Below are 21,063 nucleotides of genomic sequence, written 5' to 3'. Positions count from 1 at the left end.
TCTGCGCGCGGCAGGGCCCCGCCGCCACCCGCCGCGGCCCGGGGGCGGTAGGGGGTTCGCCCCGCCGCCGACAAAGCGCGGCCCCGCCCCGCCGCCGCCAGCCGCTCCCCGCCCCCGCGGCGACGCCCAGCTCCCTTCTGGCTTCCACTCGGGCTGTGAGCAGGCACTCCGCCCCGGCGCGGGGAGGGTCCTGGACGCCGGGCGGCGAGCGCGACGCCGGGCGGCGGCCGCAGTGCCGAGCGATAGCGAGACCCCGTCCGACCGAGCGCGGCCCCGGGCCCGCCCCGCAGCGAGGCCTGCCGCCATTTTCTCCTCACGCCCCGCGGCCGGCGCGCGGACGGGCCTCCGGGCCCCAGGTGAGCTCGGGCGGGACGGAGGACGGGAGCCGCGCGGCGGAGAAGTCGGGCCGGGCTGAGCTTTCTCCTCGGGGCCGCGCTGCGGGACGGGCGCTGCCCGGCGGTCCCCGAGCGCAGCTGGGTGCGGGCCGGCCGCCTCCGCGGCCCATTTCCACCGTACGGCCGCGCCGCACGGTGCCCGCCGCGCCTCCCTCGCGCCGGGGCGCATCGACGCGGCGCCGCCCGGTTGCCGACGTCCCTTTGTTGCGGCTCCGCGGGGCGGGCGGCTTCTGCCGGCCTGGCGGCGCGGGCCCGGCGAGGTGCGAGCCGCGGGGAGCTCCGGGGCCGCTCTGCGGTCCTGGCCGTTCGCCCCCGGCCCGGGCCACCTTTCGGGGAGCGGCCTCCCAGGCCCCGCACTGTGTGACGGCTGAGGGGCGTCCGCCTGGCGGCGCATGTGGGGACGAATAAAGGCGATCTCGGAGCAGGTGCGCCGCAGCCAAAACGCGTTCGCTTGCTCTGTAAGCCGTTCGCGTTCTCCGTTGTTTTCTGTGGAAGCGCTGCGTGCCTGAACGCCGCCCCCCGGCATTGGCTCTGCGCGGTGCTGAAATGCCCAGAAATACAAGGAAGAAGTACTGGAATTCCCAGCCAAGCTCTGTGAGGGCACGTTGCATGCCGCTGGCCCATTTGGGAGGGATGAAGACAAAGGAGTAATGCTTGTTTGGAGTTTGGCAACTCCTTTGTATTTCACAACGTCAGACCTTGCTGCAATTGTCATGTGAATGCAGATGCAATTACATTTTTCCTAAGAAGGGTAACTTAGAGACTATCCCAAACTCACTTTCCAGTTTACAGGCGTTCTCCCAAAGTAGTGTACTTATGTGTCTGTTTACGTTCCTTAGAAAACAACGCGCTTGTGATGCCGTGGGGCAGTTGATGCCGTTGGTTTGTGCTTAGAATACGAGTAAAAGCAGAGCAAGAGTGAAAGCTCTCCCTGGGAAGCATAGAAGTAGATAGGTTACGTTCCAAAGAGCTCAGCTAAAGAGCATCTTGTGCGTTGGAAGCAGAGAACAGGTGTGTCAGCTGGGTGGCAGGAGAGCTGGTTGGATTTTTCAGTTTTTCTTGATATTGGTTTATTTAGGAGATGGTTATGGGGACTTAAAAGGGCGACAGATGTTGGAATGGATTGCTATGAAAAGATGGGGTAAGAAGAAAAGGTACTTTGTCAGCGGAGGACACTGAAATTTGCAGCTTTAATACTCCTTTATCATCACTTATACCTCATGTTAATGCTGTGCTTTGGTTGTTCTTGGTATTAGTGCTAGAGCTGATCAGACTGTGACGCTGTGTTGCCATATGTGCTGGCAGAAAGCAGTGCTGGGGATGGACCAAAGATGCAGCTGAGCTCTAATCCCGAGTTTCCCTGATGTTTGATTTTCATTTATTATTATGTTCACATTGACTGTTAGAAAAACTGACTTACTTCAGTGTCATGTGTAAAACTATATATAGCTGTGATGTCATGATGGTGTTACAGCACTGCTGATTTTTTTGACAGCGTAATACAGGGGAGTCTGGGCTCATCAGTCTAAAAGAACTTTCTGTTAAGTGAAGAACCTTCTTCAGTAGGTTTACCATTATTTTCTATCTGCGTGTCTGATAGCAATGTTGCTCTGACACCAAATGTGCGCTGTTTTCATAATCTTGCTGATTTATGAGCTTACTGGTACGTTTCAAACTGTCTTTTGAGGATCAGCATCCAAGCTACATGTTTGAGTTTTCTTAGCAGGATGCCAGAGGTGCCATTATTCATTCCACGTGAAATGGTGGGGTGCTGGTCATCCTTTATCCAATTTATGTGGGAAATATAAGTAAGGAAAAATAACTTGAGTTTTAGAACCTATGGAAATAATTCAAGGTAATCTTGAAGGTCTGTATGGTGACTTCCTGCTTAGAGCAGACTCCAATGGATCCAACAGCAAAGAAAGCTGGGGTGTGGATGTTCCTTGCTTCAAAGAGAGTATTACCCTGAACTGTGCCGATGGTTTCCTGATGGCGAGGCTCAGTACAGGTTTGACTCAGCTTCACTTCGTTATTTGCCAAGGAAGCCATGTAAGTTGTTTCATGTAACCGCCAATGCGATAAAGCAAAGTAAAAGCTAAATGCAAATGTTTTAGATGAGGCTAGGAATGAAGATGTTAATGCTAAACTCCTGGTTAAATTTGTGTTTATTTCTTTTCCAGTCTGTAAGGATGGAATTGAGTTTTTTTTCTGGGACCAAAAATCCTGACCCGATTGCCAAAAGGAGAAATAAAAATGGTGCTAAAATGTGAGGAAAGAGCATTTCGCTAGAGGAGCTGGCTCTGGGTTTGTTTGCTGTCTGTCCATCTGTTTGCTTTCCTGCAGAAAGGTGCTCTGCAAGCCAGATCTTAATTTTTTTCCCTTGACTTCACAGCCAGGAGTGGGTGCGCAGTCCCTGGGTGTGTCTGCCCTGAGCCCATCCAAATTGCAGGTGACTGGGGTGACTGCAATGAGAGTCAAACCCAGTTGCTGTAAGAAGGCCATTTGTGTCTGGCACAGCCAGGTCTCTGGTGCTCCAGGATAAATTGTGCTGCTATCATCAAATGTGTTCCCAATCAGACGCTCTGGTGAAAACCTCATTGGAAAAAAGTTGGCATGTGGTCATAAGGAGAATGAAGAGGAAAACTCTTTCTTTATGCCTATTTTTTTTTTTCAATTGCTTGAAGTTCAGTAGCCTTGGTTTATCAGTTTCATTGGAGTATTTGTATCTTCTCATCTCTAGGGAGTAATTAGGGTATTGTGACTTTTTACTGTGGATGCTTTGCTCTGTGTGTTCATTTGTTCTTTTGATTGCTTTCATTCTACTTAGCTCATTTCTGGGGATACGGCTTCCTGCTGGGGGCTCATCACTGATACCAGCTTCTTGTTTTTGTATGCTCTCGTAATCCGTTTAAGTCATTTTGCAGCTTTGCTCCTGCCAGAAGGTGTGGTTGTGCTGGTTCCACATGTCCGCAGTAGCGCCCCGTGCCTCTCAGGCGAGCAGGCAGGTGCTGCGTTGGTGCCTGGCCCTTCTGTGGTGCCAGGGGGCGGCTGGAGAGCTCCTCACAGCCTGGGCTGCTCCCAGGCACAAGCTGGTGGCAGAGCTGCCCCAGTGGAAGAGGGGAATGGTGCTGAGGAGGAGCTGGGAGCGGGCAGGTGGAGGCGGGTGAGTGAATAGGGGGCTCCAGCAGTCAGCGGCTGAACTGGGCTGTCTTGGATTTGCAGAGTGAGATTGTTCATGAAGCATGCAGGCAGAAATAGGTGTCCTTTTAGAGGGATAATAGAAAGCTTTGGTTAAACCTCCATTTATAGCTTCAAAAAAGGGCTGAGGTGTGAGCTTGCTGTGCTTTTTAGCGTGCTTCACTTTTTGTATGTGTTTCTAACAAATCTGATTTTAAGTTTATACGTAAGATGTCTAGATAGAACGTAGTAGCTGGGGAATTCATATGCCCTTTGAACTTCACTGAAAGGCAAATAGTGAGGTGCAATTTCACATATAGTGCTTTTACTGCAGTGGGATTGGTGTCTTCGTAGACTGGTTTCTCTGGACCCTATCTATTCATAGAGGAGAAATGTAAAGGTGTGGAGTTAGTCTTATTGGAGGCCTTATAACCAACATCTTGAATAAAGAAAACTTGGAAGTTGATTTTTGTTTTTGTAATGCTACAGTGTTCTGTCCTGTAAAACGATGGAAGAAATCCGAGTAGTCAACAGTTGGTAAGCAAACAAAAAGATATTGATCATCACAGAAATTCTCTCTTTCCTTTCAGGCTGCCATCATGACGGCTGAAGAAACAGTGAATGTTAAAGAAGCTGAAATAATTAAACTGATACTAGATTTTCTGAACTCAAGGAAGCTTCATATCAGTATGCTGGCGCTTGAGAAAGAAAGCGGGGTCATTAATGGCCTGTTTTCAGATGACATGCTGTTCTTAAGGTAGGCCTTTCTCCTGTGCTTCAGTACCACATGTATGAAAGGATGCTGTTGGACAATGATTCCATGGGCAGCTCCATGACACTAAGGGGGAGTTCTTATCTTGTTCTTCTGCTTCCTTATCCCAGTTGTGTGGTCCAGCCCTGTTCTGTGTTTCATCTCTGAAGTTAACAAATGAACAACTTAATGTAAATGACTAAGCATCCACGTAAGCTCTAGAGTTAGGTTTGTTTGTTTGTTTTCTTGTTTATTCACATGTTCATTCATTTTGACTTAGTTATTTTCCTGACATGCTAATGAATTTAAAGTGGGAAGGAGTCTTAACACGTGTTAGTGTCAGCAAGGGCTAAGTTGGGCAAAGCACCTGAGCAGGAGATGGGAGAGCAAGATCTTCTAGCAGCAATGATCTGTTGTTATCTGCTTATTATGTCACGTGGAAATGAGCATGTCCTTGATTGGTTCCAGATACAAATAAAATATTCTTATAGTCTACTAGTACTAAGATCTGGGATGAGGTACCTGCGGTCATGGAGGCATGGAAGTTTGTGTCATTTACATTGTGTCATTAGTTGTACTGTCCTCTGAATTATTAAAAGCAGTTACTGTAGATGCATGTAATACTTCAGCATTGCGGTCTCCTATGACATGAAATATCATGTGGGTATTTAAATTATTTCATGTTTGCAGAAGGTTATTATCTGGTTATTCTTAATATGTAAATACATAAATTACTGAACAGATTTTCTCATGTAGCTTCTCTTCCAGTGAGATTACAGGTACTGGGATAAAATGAAAGAACTAAAGAGATTGAAATTAGTAGTAATACTTGTTTGTTTCATTCTTAGTTAATTCAGACTATGCAACTCATGAGGAATGCAGCCTTTCCTTCTAGAGCTGGACTTTTAGGGAGTATGGTGTGCATTGGGAGTTGAAGTAATCCACTTGTGCAACATAGCACACTATTCACATAGCATAGTTATTTCCAAGCTGTTGCTTTTATATTCTTAATATAGGTGCTCTGCACCCCTTTGTATAAGAATAGGTCCAACAGTATTTATACAGTTAAAATTAACATATTTTTAAGTCTGCTTCAATTCAGCAGTGTCTTCCTTGAATAATTGTATTTAATTAAAATTTCTTACTTGAAGAATACTCAATAAGAATTACAAGTGAAGCAGGAAACACAGGGCCATTTAATCTTCATTGATATGTCTTTAAAAGCATCAGTGTTTGTACCTGCATGAATTTCTTTTTTACACAGTGCTGTGATTTGTGTTTTACCGTATCGGTCATTTTCACATATGTGCAAAGCATTAATTTTTCCAAACAGATTGATCAACTGTTTTACGTTTAAATATCCAGCTGTCATTTAAGTGTATAGCTTTCTAAGCTGGTTGCTTAGAAAGAAGGATAATGTGCTTGTCTGGTGAAATGAAAGCAGTGTCTTTGTTTTTCTCTTATTAGGCAGTTGATTCTTGATGGTCAGTGGGATGAGGTTCTTCAATTTATTCAGCCTCTCGAATGTATGGAAAAATTCGACAAGAAAAGGTAGAATAGAGTATATATGTCTCTGTGTATGAGTTACATTGTCCTTGGGAGTGGTTGTGAGAAATACAAGAAATTAAATATTCTTTATGGAAACAGTAGGTTTCAGTGTTTAACTGTTTTGTGTGCGTGTGTGTCCTGTATGCAGTTCCTGATTGCATGTGGGTGTGTTATTTATACTTGAAGTTAAAAAGCCTCGTGCACAGAGGGTGTAATGGGCTTTCATTTGCTTTACATCTTCAGAATGCAGTGCTGCATCTTGAACTGTTCTTTTACATTTGGATGTGTTTTTATTTGAGAAACAAGTGTGCTTGCTTTACTTTTTTTATCCCCTTATGACCCTTCAAATATTTTTAATGTGTTATTTTTGAAAGCAGTGATTGAAGAAGAACATGTCCTGCTAAAATTTTGTGGTTACAACTCTGTTAAACTCTGATCAGAGTTTCTTAACGCAGTCACTTCTATCCCTAAATCAAAAAATATAATTTAAAATATATTTAAAATTTATTTATATTAATTTATATTAATTTATTTATAAAATTTAAAATAATTTAAAAAAAGTAAAATACTTTGCTTGTTTCTAAAAGAATATTGAACTACTGGGTTGAGATGGGTAATATTTCACTACTTGCCTGCAGATTTCGTTACATAATTATGAAGCAGAAGTTCTTGGAGGCCTTATGTGTAAACAATGCAATGTCAGCAGAAGACGAGCCTCAGCATGTAAGATCTGTCTTTGTTTGGGGAATTTTATATTGGCAAGAAACTTATTCACGTGGTTCAATTAAAAGAAAAACCAATGCTCCCAGACTGAATACCCAAATTCTATCTATTACCAAATGGTTTCATAAATAATGGACAAACTAATTGGTGTCCTTTGGAAGCGAATCTGATCCTCAGGTCTCAAATAGAATTTTATATGCAAGGGTTGCTTGAAAAGTGGCGGTATAGATCAGTGACCGTATGTCATCTTTTGGTCTTGAAATTTACTTTAGGCCATTATGCTAAAGAGCAGTGCTTTGTTTTCAGGAGGGCTCTGAGGCAGGCCTGAAAATCAGGGAAATTTATTGTCAGAGTCAGGTCCAAATGAGAGATGAAATTGATCTTAACCTTCTTTTCTGTTGCTTTTAAAGAGGAAAAGATGCTGTTGTTTCTTTGATGGCAACAGATGCAGTCACAAAGGACTGACTGAATTAAATAAGCCAACAGAAGGAGCTGTAACTTAGATTTTCATATGGAGACCTGAATGGCAAATTCAAGTGACAGAAAAGGCCTGCTGTCTGTGGACTTAATCAGAGTTTCATTTGTGTTTGTGATACAGTAGTAGTAATTTTCTAACACAAAGATTATCAAATGAAAAAGAAAAAAAAAAAAGGATTCCAGTAGTTCTCAGACAACTGATTTTGTTTTGAGAACTGAGTTAGCTTGAATTCTCTCTCATTACATATACTACAGAGTTTTTTTTTTTTGACAGTGTAGACAAAGCTTGAAGTAAGTGCTGTAAAGGGATCACACACTTCTGTAATCAGTCTGTCTGTACACAGTTATTAGATAATGGTATAGGAGAAGATGGTCAAATCCATTTCTTATTTTTGTGCTGAATGTTACCAGATGTGGAAGCATTTGTGGGTGAAAGGCTTGTACGTTGAGAATGTGCTAGGGAACAGAGGTAGGATGTTACTGATTTTGTTTTTATTTTTTAAAGAAGCTTTTAAACTAAAGATACTGAGTTAGGTGTGTTTAACATGTTTTTCTGACTTTTATTTTCAACAAGCTTTCTATTAAAAGCCATGTAGTCATAGGTGTTATCTGTGGAGGTTAACTTTTTTAACTTCTTTTTTAACTCTTTTTACTTCTTTTAATGCTTTCCTGATTGGAAAACAGAAAACATTAATATAAAAGACAAATGAAATTTGCTAATAACTGGAAACTAGAGAAATATGCCACTTTTTATAATTATGCTGATAGCTTTCCATAAGCTTGGGGGGGGGGAAATGTATGTATATAGAGTTGGCCCTGAGAATGGAAGTAACCTTCTGTTCTACAATAGAATTGAAGCTGTTTAGCTGCAGATGTGAAGTTTTAAGCCTGCAAAATCTGCGGTGATGTGAAAGTTCCATAGGTCTGTAGAAAGTAAGAGCAGGAATGGGGCAGAAGGTGGAGATTTCAGGAAGTATAAACATCCAGGAATTTGACTCTGTAAATGCATTTGCATCAGCAATTTTGGACTTAAAACAGCGTATGCTATTTTGGTTAAAATAGAAACAGTAATATTAATAAAGGAATGGTAGTGGGAAAATCCTGCCACTGCACATTCTTCTTCTGCTAACTATAGAAACACGTGTAGTATGAGCTACTCTGCTGATTTGAATATTTCTGTAGCTGGAATTCACCATGCGAGAGGCTGTGCAGTGCCTACATGCGTTAGAAGAATATTGCCCCTCTAAGGAAGACTACAGCAAACTCTGCTTGCTGCTCACGTTGCCTCGCTTGACCAACCATGCAGAATTCAAAGACTGGAATCCCAGCACAGCGCGGGTGCACTGCTTTGAAGAAGCTTGTGTCATGGTGGCAGAGTTCATTCCCGCTGATAGGAAACTGAGCGAGGCTGGTTTCAAAGCAAGTAACAATCGTTTATTTCAGCTTGTAATGAAGGGGTTGCTTTATGAATGTTGTGTGGAGTTCTGTCAGAGTAAAGCAACAGGAGAAGAAATTACAGAAAGTGAAGTATTGCTGGGCATCGATCTCTTATGTGGTAATGGGTGCGATGATTTGGACCTTAGCTTGTTATCGTGGCTACAGAACCTGCCAGCTACTGTTTTTTCCTGTGCTTTTGAACAGAAGATGCTTAATATTCATGTTGATAAACTCCTCAAGCCTACAAAAGCTGCATATGCTGATCTTTTGACACCTCTTATTAGCAAACTTTCTCCATACCCATCCTCCCCAATGAGGCGGCCTCAGTCAGCCGATGCTTACATGACCCGCTCCTTAAACCCCGCCTTAGACGGGCTGTCCTGTGGGTTAACAAATCATGAGAAGCGTGTCACAGACCTCGGGACCAAAACTTCTCCCATGTCGCACTCCTTTGCTAATTTCCATTACCCTGGAGTACAGAATCTCAGCCGAAGTCTTATGCTGGAGAACACCGAGTGTCACAGCATTTTTGAGGAGTCACCTGAGCGGTAAGTGCAACTGCAGTTTTTTGCTTAGGTTAAAATTACATGTGTTGTATTTCTGGACGTAAGTGCAATGTTGAAACTTACCTTGGTTGTTTAGTGGCTGGTTAAGTAAAACTCAGTGGGCAAGGGTTTTTATTCCCCGTGCATTTATGATTAAAATCAGATTTTCGTAAAATCAGATTTTGGTTGTGAGCCTTTTGGGTTCAGGCAGGATTTTCTTGAAGTTTAGGTGTACAGAAAATGGAAGTTATAGCTTATATAGTTTGTATTTGTATATAAATCCAAATTTATGTTCTGATTATGTAATAGAGGTTGTGTTATTAATTTGAATTTTTTCCTCACCGATAAATATATGCTGTTTGTGAGATGGCTCTAACTCCATCTTTGTTATTCTCAGTGTCTGTAAACTTGGGTCACGATACTGCAAATAACTAAATATGCTCAATGTTTCTCTTGAAAAGAGTTATTGCCATTTCTGAATGATCTGGTTTAATGTTTGATTTTGCCATCCTCTTCATAGCTGCAGTTTGTAGATTGCTTAACTCCTATAGCTTTTACTCTAAAATGTTACTTCTCTCTTCTTACCAGTGGACTTTCTGCTCATATCTTTTCTCAATTACACTTCTTTTTCATGTTGCTCTGAGAAGTGATACTCCTGTGGAGCCACAGCATCCCATTGGCAGCGAGGCATTGTCCCAGAGTTTAGTTCTAGAGAATGAGCCAGTCACTGGAGCACAGAGTCAGGGATCGGCCAAACAAGAGAAAAATGAGGTACTGGCTGTTCTGAAACATAATAACATGAAAAATAATGAAGCCTTTGGAGCTGTGTTCTGATATGTTCATAATTTGCTTTTTGTGTTGAGAACTTCATGCATGACAGTAAGTTGTTTTCAGTCTTGGTGGCTTTTTAATGAGATGTTAACAAATTAAATTACAATATTGCATTTTATATAAGACACTTCTTTTTTCATTGTAAAATGCTCTGCTGTCAGTTAAGTCTGTAGCGCACCCAGTGAACCTGGGTGCATTCTCACCTTAGTGTTGCTAAACTATTGCATGTAACTTAAATTTTGCAGAGCTCTGAATCAGCAATGTTAGATTAAACAGTGCTTAAGAATCCTTGTAGTGTTTTAGCCAGCAATCTAGAGGGTAGCTTGCAGTGTTAGTGTTACTGTCAACTTTCAGGGGCCATTGTATGTAATTAGTCTAGAGCACAGATAACAAATATCAAATCCCTGCTAAACGTATCTTTGCTGTCCAGAATCCAGTAGCATAACCTTTTTATTTAAAAAAAACAAAAGAGTTTGAAAGCTTTGGGCCTTGACTTTTTTCCTGTCCTGTAATGGCAATATGGGGAAGGTGAAATAGCAGTTCAGTAGGAAGGGATGAACAGTTACCCATTCTTTTTGCTTTCTACCATTCTAAATATCTGCCTCTGAGTTCAGTAACAATGTATTCTTACCTGAATATTTGTACTAAGTGTTTGAGTGAAGAAATAACATCCAGTTGTTTGTTTGGTTTGTAGACTCCAGTTTGATTTTCTTAAGTAAACTTTTGACATCTCTACGGTACTGAAAACCAGTCCAGTCTTAACAGGACTAGTTTAGTGTAGACTCTGGGTGATTGAGTAGGGCAATGGGGCTGTGAGGGGATTAACAGAATCCTCTAAATGTGAGGACTTGGCTCCACTCAAGGACTTTGCTGAGTAACCTCTTTGCTGCAATGACATGATTTATGTGGGTTAGGAATAAGGAAAGGGAAAGAAGAGAGAGCTTAGCTAGGCACATGGCAGAGCAGTCCTCAAAAGTCAGAAGACCATGGCAGAGTTTATGGGGGAGAATGAAGGCAGGAGATATAACTGTAGGTGAAGATGTTGGCTGGACTGTTATACACAAGTGAAAAACAAAGTCATATCCAGTCCAGTTTCTTCATGTTTGGTTTTGTTTGTGTTACTGCTGTGTGTTTATCTGCGTGAATGAGAAATTCTTTCATGTCTCCTTAGTTCTTATTTGTGTTGTTCTTGGAAAGATTGATTTTAAAAGCCAGGTTTTATACTACGGAGCATCTATACAACGTTTAGGTTTTGGATTCTATATCATTGTCACTCAGACTAAAGGACCCAGAATTGCAGCAAATAAGTACTAGTTATGAAAAAAAAATATGCTCCAGGGTATGCGTGTTATTTGTAAGGATGCTAACTCGGCAATTTGGAAATGGGCCATGTATTTGAAATAGTTGGAATGCTTCTTAAGCTTTCAAAGATAATTTCCAAGTTCTCATCTTGAGGAAACCTAACAAGTATGAAGAACTTTTTTATCTACTGCTACTACTACATTTTTTTTTTCTTTCAGTTGGTAAAAATATTGTTTTATTTTTCAGAAAATGCACATCATTGTTAATACTTCGATCTTGGACTGAAGTGCTTTAGGCTTTGTGTGTTTCACTGTTCTTTTTGAACTTGTTCTCAGCTGGTTTTGATGGTGACATTCAGAGCTAGCAACAGAGGCAGGGAGTGCAGAAAGCAGGAAGTCCTTGGGAGCTAGTGGCAGGGAGTGAGTGCAGAAGGCAGGGAGTAGTGGAGGAAGCTAAAGAGACTACATAAATGTGAAGAGACAGTGTAAAAGGAAGCTGAAGTATTTGTTTTGCCTAGAGGTGCTACATCCTATTTTTTAATGTTGATCGCTGGGAGATAGGAATCTGTTCTCCAGACTGATTGCAGAGAGGTATCAACACAGCAGAAAATACTGAAATGATATTGAAAATATGAATTGGAATTTGGAATGTTTAGTGGTTTTTCTTTTATTTTCACCTTTTGATTACCTGTTTGTTTTGATGTTAATTACTACTTTGGAAGTAGCAGTCTTGTCCTAAAATAAGCACGAAGGCAGCACGCCAATACTAACAGCACGGTATGGCAGGGATTTCCTTCTTTAGTAAGGAAATTGTATTTAGTTTTAGGGAAAATGAAAGTACTGCTGACCTTTTGATGCCTGTAATGAATTAGTGAACAAGAGAGTGAGTATTTAGCTTAAATTCTGCAAGTAACTATTCTTATTTTTCTAAGCTTCGTGATTCAACAGAGCAGTTTCAAGAATACTACAGACAAAGGCTACGTTACCAGCAGCACTTAGAACAAAAAGAGCAACAGCGGCAGTTGTATCAGCAGATGTTGCTGGAAGGTGGTGTAAATCAAGAAGATGGACCTGACCAGCAACAGAATCTTACTGAGCAGTTTCTTAACAGGTTGGGGGTATCTGTTACTCTTCTCCTTTTCTCTCTAGCCACTTGCATAACTGCAGGTTCGCATGTTAACCTAGTTTTGTTTTCTCTTTTTTTTGTTGTTGTGTTTTAACTAGGTCTATCCAGAAGCTAGGAGAATTAAATATAGGTATGGACAGTCTTGGAAATGGTGTGCAAACACTTAGCCAGCAATGCAATGGGAGCAAAGGGAATGCATCTACCAGTCTAGCAAGTAACGTTACATCAGATGCTGCTCAGAGGATGCCGACTGATGGCCAAAGTGTTAGCACAAGCACTCCTCGAAAGCATGGATCAGCTAATCAGATACCCTTTCCTGAAGAGTCACCTGTGCAGGGGAATCAAATGTAAGTTATTTGATACCTGCTTAAGACTGGAAATTCCCTTCTCCTAGCACTGTGGAAATAGCAGTTTGTATCTACTTATCAATACCAAACAGATTTGTTGTTTGAGTTGGGGGTGTACGGTTGGTGACCTATTGTCTAGGTATTTTTATACGAATTTTAAAATAAATTCTTGACTTAGGAGAAATGGTGGTTATTTGTGATGGCTTCTATTTTATGTTTAATTTTTATTTCAGACCTCTTATTCCATATTATTTGTGTAATTAACGTTTGTTTTGTAATTCTACTAAGCTTCTGAAATACAAAATAAATGGGGGTAGCTACTGGATTTTCTGTAAAATGAATGCTAACCTAAAAGCAGAAACTATTTTGCCATGTATGTGTTGTGTGTATTATAGCATGAAAGAAAATATTTTTATTTCTTTAATTTTTGACTTGTTTGATGCCTGGAGCTGTCCAAAAAATGACAATCTGTTGTAAAAATAGTATGTTAATGATAAGGAGTTAGACATGTGATGTAAGTTCTCAGTGTGACTGCAGCTTTAGTCCAGAAATGCTTACAAACAAACAAATCTCCTTCCTTTTTTTTTTTCTTTCTGTTGTGCATTTCAACTCTTAATCAAATCAAAACAGTGTGTCAGAACATGCTGTCGCTCAGCCACAGTTGGAGGACTCCTCAGGGAATCTAAATAGGACAAGAGGTGATGAGGTGAGTTTTCTTACTCTCTTGTACAGTGTGTGATTTCGCAAGATTCAGCGCTTGATCCTATGTGACATTCTCTCATTGTTAATAGATGGTTAGACTGAATGTAATACTTAGTGTCACAGAACAATTGAGGGTGGATGGGACTTTTGAAAAACGAGTCCACAGCAGCTGCTCAAGGGAAGTTCAGTGGCAGTAGATTGCTCAGGGCCAGTTCAAGTGGGGTTTTATGTATTGAAAAGGATTAAGACTCTACAGCCTCTGTAGGCAGCCTGTTTCCATGCTTGACTACTCTGTGTGTTCTGTTTAAAACAACAGAAGTAGTTAAATGTAACTTGCTGTATTTCTATTTGTGCTCATTGCCTCTTGTCCTGTGCTGAGTACCACTGCTCTGCCTTCTTTACTTCTCCTGTCAGGTTTTTATACTCATTGATTAAATCCTCTGACCCCAGCCTCCTTCAAGCCCTTCTCTTCTGGAACAGTCCCAACCCCCTCAGTCACTCTTTGCACAAGGAAAGCTCCACTCCCTTGGTCATCTTAGTGGAGCCAAGTACTGGTCATGGTACTCTAGATGTCAAATGTGGAAGTATGGCACAAGTAGTTCTGAGCAGCAGCTCAGTTGGTAGCTTTGCTCCCCTTACGAGTTTCACCTGGATTAGATGTGTATTTGTAGAAATAAATTGTAATAGTAGACTTAGGAGTTGGCTGTTAAGGAAGATAGTTGTTGAGTGTCCTGGGGGGAGGATGAGAAATGTTAATCTAACGTCAGCTTAGGAGTGAATTGTAGTAATGAATTTTCTGAAGAATGTCATTCAGTGACCAGGAATAAACATTGTTTTTCCAAATTCTGAATTTAGTCTGGTCCTCTGCTTTCTAGTACATTTTTCAGAGTAACTTATAACCATTATTTCAACAATCAAGCCTACTTTCCAACATCTGGTTTTGCTTTAAGAACCTAATTTGACTGTCATCATTCTGTGTAGGATGACAAATCAAAAAAGCAGTTCATTTGCATTAATACTCTAGAAGACACACAAGCTGTCAGAGCTGTTGCCTTTCATCCCAGTGGGAGTTTATATGCTGTTGGCTCCAACTCTAAAACCTTGCGAGTGTGTGCCTACCCAGAGGTAATTGACCCAAGGTAAGAAAGATTGTAACTTTATTTTCCTGTGTGATAGTATTTCTTTCTCCAGTAGCTACTGATACCTGTATGTTTCATTCCTTTATTTTGCTGTTGTAAGTAGTGCAATCGTCATTACAATTTTGAACTGTCAAACCAAAACAATCTGAAGTATTTATGTGTTTGTGGACAAGTTTTTGCTCTTCCATTTCGTGCTAGATACATTGCTGTGCAACAACTTTTCCTTATAAAAGCATTATTTTGCTTTAGTGGGTGGGCTCTGAAAGTAAATATTGCCATCTCAATCATCATCTCCTTGCCTCTGCTCCAATAACATGATTTTCTTGGAGCACAGGGGAAGCACAAACCTGACAGTTTCAGAAGGAGCTACAAGGACGCACAGTTTAGGATTCATGTTCAGGCTTTTAAAGTGTTCAGTAGGTAATCTGAATATTTCTACCCATTCCCTCCCCTTAAACATAGTACAGTAAATCAGTAAGTAGCCTTTGTAGTTAATTGGTGAAAAAGTCTTTGAAGTTTAATTCTACAATACTTATTGACAATGCATCAGCTAACTCCACATGGTTCTGTTTCATAGTCAGTGCAGACTGATTTGCTGGGCTTGACGCCCAAATATTCTCTCCTTGGTTGGTAAACAGTGCCAGCGTTTCTAGTAGGACAGGCAATTCACTATCATTAGTGATTAGTCTCTCCTCACACAACTTACTGTTCTAAATGTTGGGAAAGATTAGATTGACTCTGCAGCATTGGTCTCTTGTGAGAAGTGCATGCATCTGTTCTGACAAGAGACATAATGTGGGTATCAAAAATGGAAATTGGGTATCAAAGGAATGCAGAGACTTTATTCATTTGAACATGTACTTGTGCATCTTAACTGGTCTTTTGCTTTGCTCAGTCTGCCAAAAACTTTCCATCGTGGGATTTTCAAGTCAGCAAAGAAATGTTTTGAAACACAATCTTTGTAACAGTCTGACTCCAGACAGACAACGGTTGGTTTTTGCAAAAAATCTATTTCTGTGAATGCAAACTGAGTGGTCCTGGTTTTGTTTTGTTGGTTTTTTTTTTCCTCTGTTCTGTTCTTATCAGGTGTCAGCAGTATGTTTTTCAAATTCCTCAGTTGTGATTAAATTTGCTGAGTTTCTGTTGTTGATGTTACTGCAGTGAGCGTTGATGTTGGATACAGCAATACTGTATATTAAGCACTGGACTATTTCCTTCTAGAGGAGCAGGAATTCCTCAGTTGAAAGGGAGGGAATGTACTTAAATTGGACTGTTTTTTTACTTCTGCTGTGTGTAAAGCTGATCTAGTTTCTTCCCTTTGAATATACGGTGTGTATATTATACACACACACACACACACACACACACATATGTGCTAGAAAGGCTGGGTTTTTTTTTTTTTTTTTTTTCGTACTACTTTTCTTTTAATGGACAAAGAAGATTCTTAAAGCAGCTTTCTTTTGCTTCTTTCTCAAGCAGGGTTAACATGTAGGAAGCAGTTTATTTACAGAGCACATGATTTTCCTTACAAATAAAAAGAAAACACTTCTTTTTTACTGTCTTTCAGTGCTTATAATACTCCTAAGCAACCAGTAGTTCGCTTCAAAAGGAATAAGCATCATAAAGGATCGATCTACTGTGTGGCCTGGAGTCCCTGTGGACAGTTGCTGGCTACTGGTTCTAATGATAAATATGTGAAAGTACTGCCTTTTAATGCTGAAACATGCAATGCAACAGGTAGAGTGTGTGTGTGTGCACGCGTAAAGAAGTAATTTTAGATTATTCGTCCACTACTTAAGACTATTTAAATTATTTAGGTTATGTAGTTGAGTTCTGCTGTAATTTCTCTAATACGTGAATGAATGTAGTCCCTTTTTCTATCTATTGTCACTGTGCTCTTTGTTAAGAAAATGGACACTGAGGCTGTTGTTTAGGGAGTATCTTTGGGTTTTAATTAAGTTTGGATGTTTGGGTTGGTTTTATTTTTTTGTTTGTTAGTTTGCTTTCATTTTGTCTTTGATCTGGAGATTCTGTGGCATTGTGCTGCCATCTGAAGTTTGTTTTTCGAATACTGGTAAATAGCTGAATGTTCTTACCAGCTTCAGTCTGTAAGAATTGCCAGTAGAAGTTTATTTCCAAATTGAGTTATCTTTTCCTCACCTACTTCTGTTGTCATCTCTTTCTCTGTAGAAATCTGGTATTTCTTTTACACAAATACTACTTTCTTTGCCTTGCCCTTACAGCCATTATTCTGACTGTGGCTGTATTTTATTTTGAACTCAGGCTGACCTGTCTTGTTGGATTTTAGTTATCCTTTCCTCCTGGCAGAGAAAACCTTTTTGTATTTGTGTTACTTCACCACAATTCACAAAAAGAAATAATTGTACTATGTAAACCTTGCCTGGAATTGCCTGTGGAGATGATCTCTGTATATTTTTTTGCTATACGTTAGGAATGGTAGGAATCTCAAGCAACACCCAATGAAAATAGCATTAGTGAGGGTTTTACTTGAGCTTAGTATTTATAGTTCTATTGAAAGTATACGTTTATCATAGATCATATGCTGCCATTGCCTGAAGTAACTTGTGTTGTCACTATAACTGCTTTAAAGATTGCAGCACTGACTGCTAAACCAAATATGCCTCATATTCTTTTTATTATTGCTTTTGTTATGGCAGGTCCAGATTTGGAGTTCAGCATGCATGATGGGACAATCAGAGATCTTGCTTTTATGGAAGGACCAGAAAGTGGTGGTGCTATCTTAATAAGTGCTGGAGCAGGGGACTGTAATATATATACAACAGACTGTCAGAGGGGGCAAGGTCTGCATGCTTTAAGTGGTCACACAGGTAAGTTGTTACTTCCATATTGCATTTCAAAAGTCTGTATTAGATTCATGTAGCAATTGTTTTTGAAATGTCATCTTTGAGTTTTCCTTTGAGCAAGAATTCAATTATCCCTAGACTGCTCTGGTGATAGTGGGGAAGGCTGGTTGTTTTTGTGTTTCAGATATTTTTATTTGACAGTTCTTTTTGTTGGTTTCTTTGTGTCTGATTGGTTTGTTGGGTTTTGGTTGTTTTTTTTTTTTGTTTTTTTTTTTGTTTTTAAATATCCTGTTATCTTATTGGCAGAAGTGCATACTTTGTTGCAGAAAAGGTGCAGTGCTCAGTATTCCTTTATACTGTTATTTCAGAACCTGCAGCTATTCTTCAGGATCATTTAATCTCTGAATGCAAAAATATCATCGGAAATGTAACGTTTCATTGTTTGATTAATTATGCTGAATCCTTTTTTTCCACAGGTCATATTTTAGCACTTTATACGTGGAGTGGCTGGATGATCGCATCTGGATCCCAAGACAAGACTGTAAGATTCTGGGATCTGAGAGTACCAAGTTGTGTTCGTGTTGTGGGAACAACGTTTCATGGAACAGGCAAGACTGGCTTCCACGCCTTTGCTCATTCTTGCATTAAAACAGAGGTCTTAATAGAAAGCATGAGGGTGTAATTTGTTTCTTTCCTTAAAAATAAACAAACACTTGAAACATTGGTAGCTACTTTGCCTTGTGAAATTCAAACATGTCTCTGAAGTACTTCAGAATAACACAAGACACATGAGCTGTTTCGGGGGAAAAAAAAAAAAAGTAAGCTAGCATTCTATACTTCTACGTAGAACCATCAAGTATCTTGAGTGGAACACACCCACAAGATCAAGCTCAAATCCTGGCTCCAGTGGGACCACCCAAAACTCAAACCCTATGTTTGAGAGCATTGTCCCAGCCGCTCTTAAACTCCAGCAACTTGGGGCTGTGACTACTGCACTGGGCAGTCTGTTTGATGCCCACCACCTGCTGGTGCCAGAACTCTTCTTTGATCCCCACCTACCCTCCTTTGATGCAACTCCACACTGTTCCCTTCATCTCTGTTGCTGTCACAGAGGGCAGAGAATAGCACTGCCCCTCTACTCCCTGTGAGAGCTGCAGATGCTGGGAGGCCTCCCCTCAGCCTTTGCTCTGGGTGAGCAAATCCTCGACCTATCTCAGCTGCTCTCATATGTCTTCTCCTCCAGACCTGGATTCCCCACATTTGTAGCCCTCCTTTGGATGCTCTCTAATAGTTGTGTGTCTGTATGTCATGGTGTCAAATCCCGCACACAGGTGGCCACCAGTAATGGGTGATGTAATGGAAATGTGTTTGTAGTAATGATAGAAACCGTACCCAGGAGAAGCTCCTTTGCAACTGCAAAAGAGGGAGAGAAACCAGGAGTTTTCCAAAGTTGCAAACCCAATAATGCCTGGACAGACACACCAATTCTGTCAGTGATCACTATCATGATCCTGGCTGGCTACAAGTGATAACATTCCCATTTTGTCATTTGCTTAAATATAATGGTTTGTATTTTTCTCCTGTAGGAAGTGCTGTAGCCTCAGTAGCTGTTGATCCTAGCGGTCGTCTCCTGGCTACAGGACAAGAGGACTCCAGCTGCATGTTGTATGATATTCGAGGAGGGCGAATGGTCCAAAGCTATCATCCTCACGCAAGTGATGTTCGTTCTGTGCGCTTCTCTCCAGGGGCTCACTACTTGCTCACAGGATCTTATGACATGAAAATAAAGGTGACAGACTTGCAAGGTAACATACAAAAGATGCTAGGTTAATTTTCAGTTTGTTTTTCTTACAGAGGTTGAATCAAAGATAATGTTTTGGTTTGAAAGAAAAGAATAGAATTTCAAATGTTTGAAATGTCATCATGTTGGTGAGGGGTAAGGAGCTGATAATGGTAAAAACTATTGAATCCTATTGCTTGAAGAGTTGGCCTTTGCTTTTGCACAGCATTTAAAAAATTTGCCCTTTAAAAAGAAAAACATAAGTATTGTCATAATTACTGTGAAGAGTTTAGATGTACTTTACACCTTTTCTTAGCACCTTTCCCCAGACTGTTCAGTTGCATGTGTGGTGTGTGTTTGTGTTTCTCTGTCTGTGTTGAAAGGTCCAGTATGCTTCATAAGGTGAAATGCACCTGTAAGTTTTATTAAATCATAAAGAGCTAGAATATAAAGTGATGAGATAACTGATGATGTCTGTTCCTCTATTGCAGGAGACCTCACAAAGCAGCTTCCTCTTATGGTGGTAGGAGAGCACAAGGACAAAGTTATTCAATGCAGATGGCATACGCAAGATCTTTCCTTCTTGTCATCGTCAGCAGACAGAACTGTAACCCTTTGGACCTACAACGGCTAGAGTGCAACTAAAGGCAACCTATGCAGCTAAAGCACAGAGACCTGAGACTACAGAACTGTAAAAACCAAGTAATAAGAATTAGGCATTCAGAGAGCAGCAGTTGAGTAGGAGAGTATGTTGAAAAGAGACACTTGTCACAGATTTTTCTGGTTTCTAGGAGGTCTTGGTGTTTTTAGTATATTCTTTTGCAGTGCTTTCAGTCTTCCATGTGAACTCATGCTGCTGTGACCTATTGTAGTCTTGTTGCCAAAGTTTGAGAAGAACTTTCATTGTCAGTGTGCACTCTAAGTAACATGAATGATGTGTTTACAGTTTGGTATTAATTGCATTCCTTGGTTTTTGCCTCAATGAAAATTTTTATAGAGGAACTTCAGTTGATCAACACTTCCAGTCAGTATCAAAGTAGTTCCATGTACACATAAGATATTCCACTGTTTTTTCAGATTTATTATATTCATCACTTCTTGTCAAAAGGTCAGACTTTTTAACATCAACTTTTTTAGTAATGAACTCTGAACTTCAAAGGTGATTAGGTGGTAACCACATCTTGATTATGGTCTTTTCATCTAGAGGGGGAAATGTTGCTCTCATTACTACATGACATTGTTTTCAACAAGCTGACATGTTGGAGGGGGGGAAACAGTAACATAGTGAATTTGTTTTTGTAGAAACATAAAATATTTTGCTTTCTGAATGCAACAGAATACCTCTGTGTATAATGTACTGTAGAAGAGAGTGGATTGGCAGCAGTTGTCACAGTGAACTTAATGGCTATCAGTTCTCAAAGTAAAAGGGATACCATTAACACTATAATAGAAACCAGCATGGCTTAAAATGCTATGTCTGCATGATAATTTAAGAATTAAGTAATTTAAATTCCCAGTTCAGAAGCTTATCTGAATTTTATTTCTTGCACTGTTTATGTATGGGAAATTAGTTTTTTTTATTTCTACAGAACTTTAGATTCGAATGTTTATGTATTGTTATATTTTTTCATATTGTACAGTTCCTTTTACTTTTTAAATTTGAACCTTAAGCATTAGGTTATTTATTTGAACTGCAGCTAAGTTTTGGATTCTCTTGATTACTAAATTAAACGTGCACTGTAGCAAAGCATTTTTAACTATCGTATAAAAGTGGAAAGGTAAATATAGAAGTGTATCTGTGCTATAATCTCAATAAAGACCTCCAACACCTGCAGCTACCTTATCTGCTTGAGCTTCTTATGTAATGCCTCAGTGCTACTCAAACTATTAAGCAAGAGCTGGTGCATGCTTAGAATTTGGTCTTTGTACTGTTTCAGAGAACCTGACTGTAGTGGGGTA

General features: G+C 40.5%; 1 protein-coding gene across 2 annotated transcripts; it reads left to right on the top strand.

The window, feature by feature from the left end:
- Positions 1 to 4,168: 4,168 nt before the first annotated feature.
- On the top strand, positions 4,169 to 19,738 carry WDR47 (WD repeat domain 47; the record flags this gene model as incomplete). 2 transcript variants are annotated; one of them, XM_079535306.1, is made up of 14 exons in its annotated part: positions 4,169 to 4,329; positions 5,791 to 5,874; positions 6,510 to 6,594; positions 8,254 to 9,056; positions 9,701 to 9,824; positions 12,118 to 12,296; positions 12,410 to 12,658; positions 13,289 to 13,364; positions 14,342 to 14,499; positions 16,067 to 16,236; positions 17,178 to 17,348; positions 17,801 to 17,932; positions 18,911 to 19,129; positions 19,596 to 19,738. In XM_079535306.1, the coding sequence occupies exons 1-14, from the start codon at positions 4,172 to 4,174 to the stop codon at positions 19,736 to 19,738; spliced, it is 2,751 nt and encodes a 916-aa protein (XP_079391432.1). In that variant the 5' UTR covers positions 4,169 to 4,171. The 2 variants fall into 2 exon arrangements, with proteins under 2 accessions (XP_079391432.1, XP_079391431.1); XM_079535305.1 differs by having other exon boundaries at positions 9,698 to 9,824.
- Positions 19,739 to 21,063: the final 1,325 nt, after the last annotated feature.

This window comes from Tetrao urogallus (assembly GCF_951394365.1).
Source record: "Tetrao urogallus genome assembly, chromosome: 5".
Classification (NCBI taxonomy): Eukaryota; Metazoa; Chordata; class Aves; order Galliformes; family Phasianidae; genus Tetrao; species Tetrao urogallus.
The sequence above is the reverse complement of the archived record's forward strand: the minus strand, read 5'-3'. Positions and strand labels throughout refer to the sequence as shown.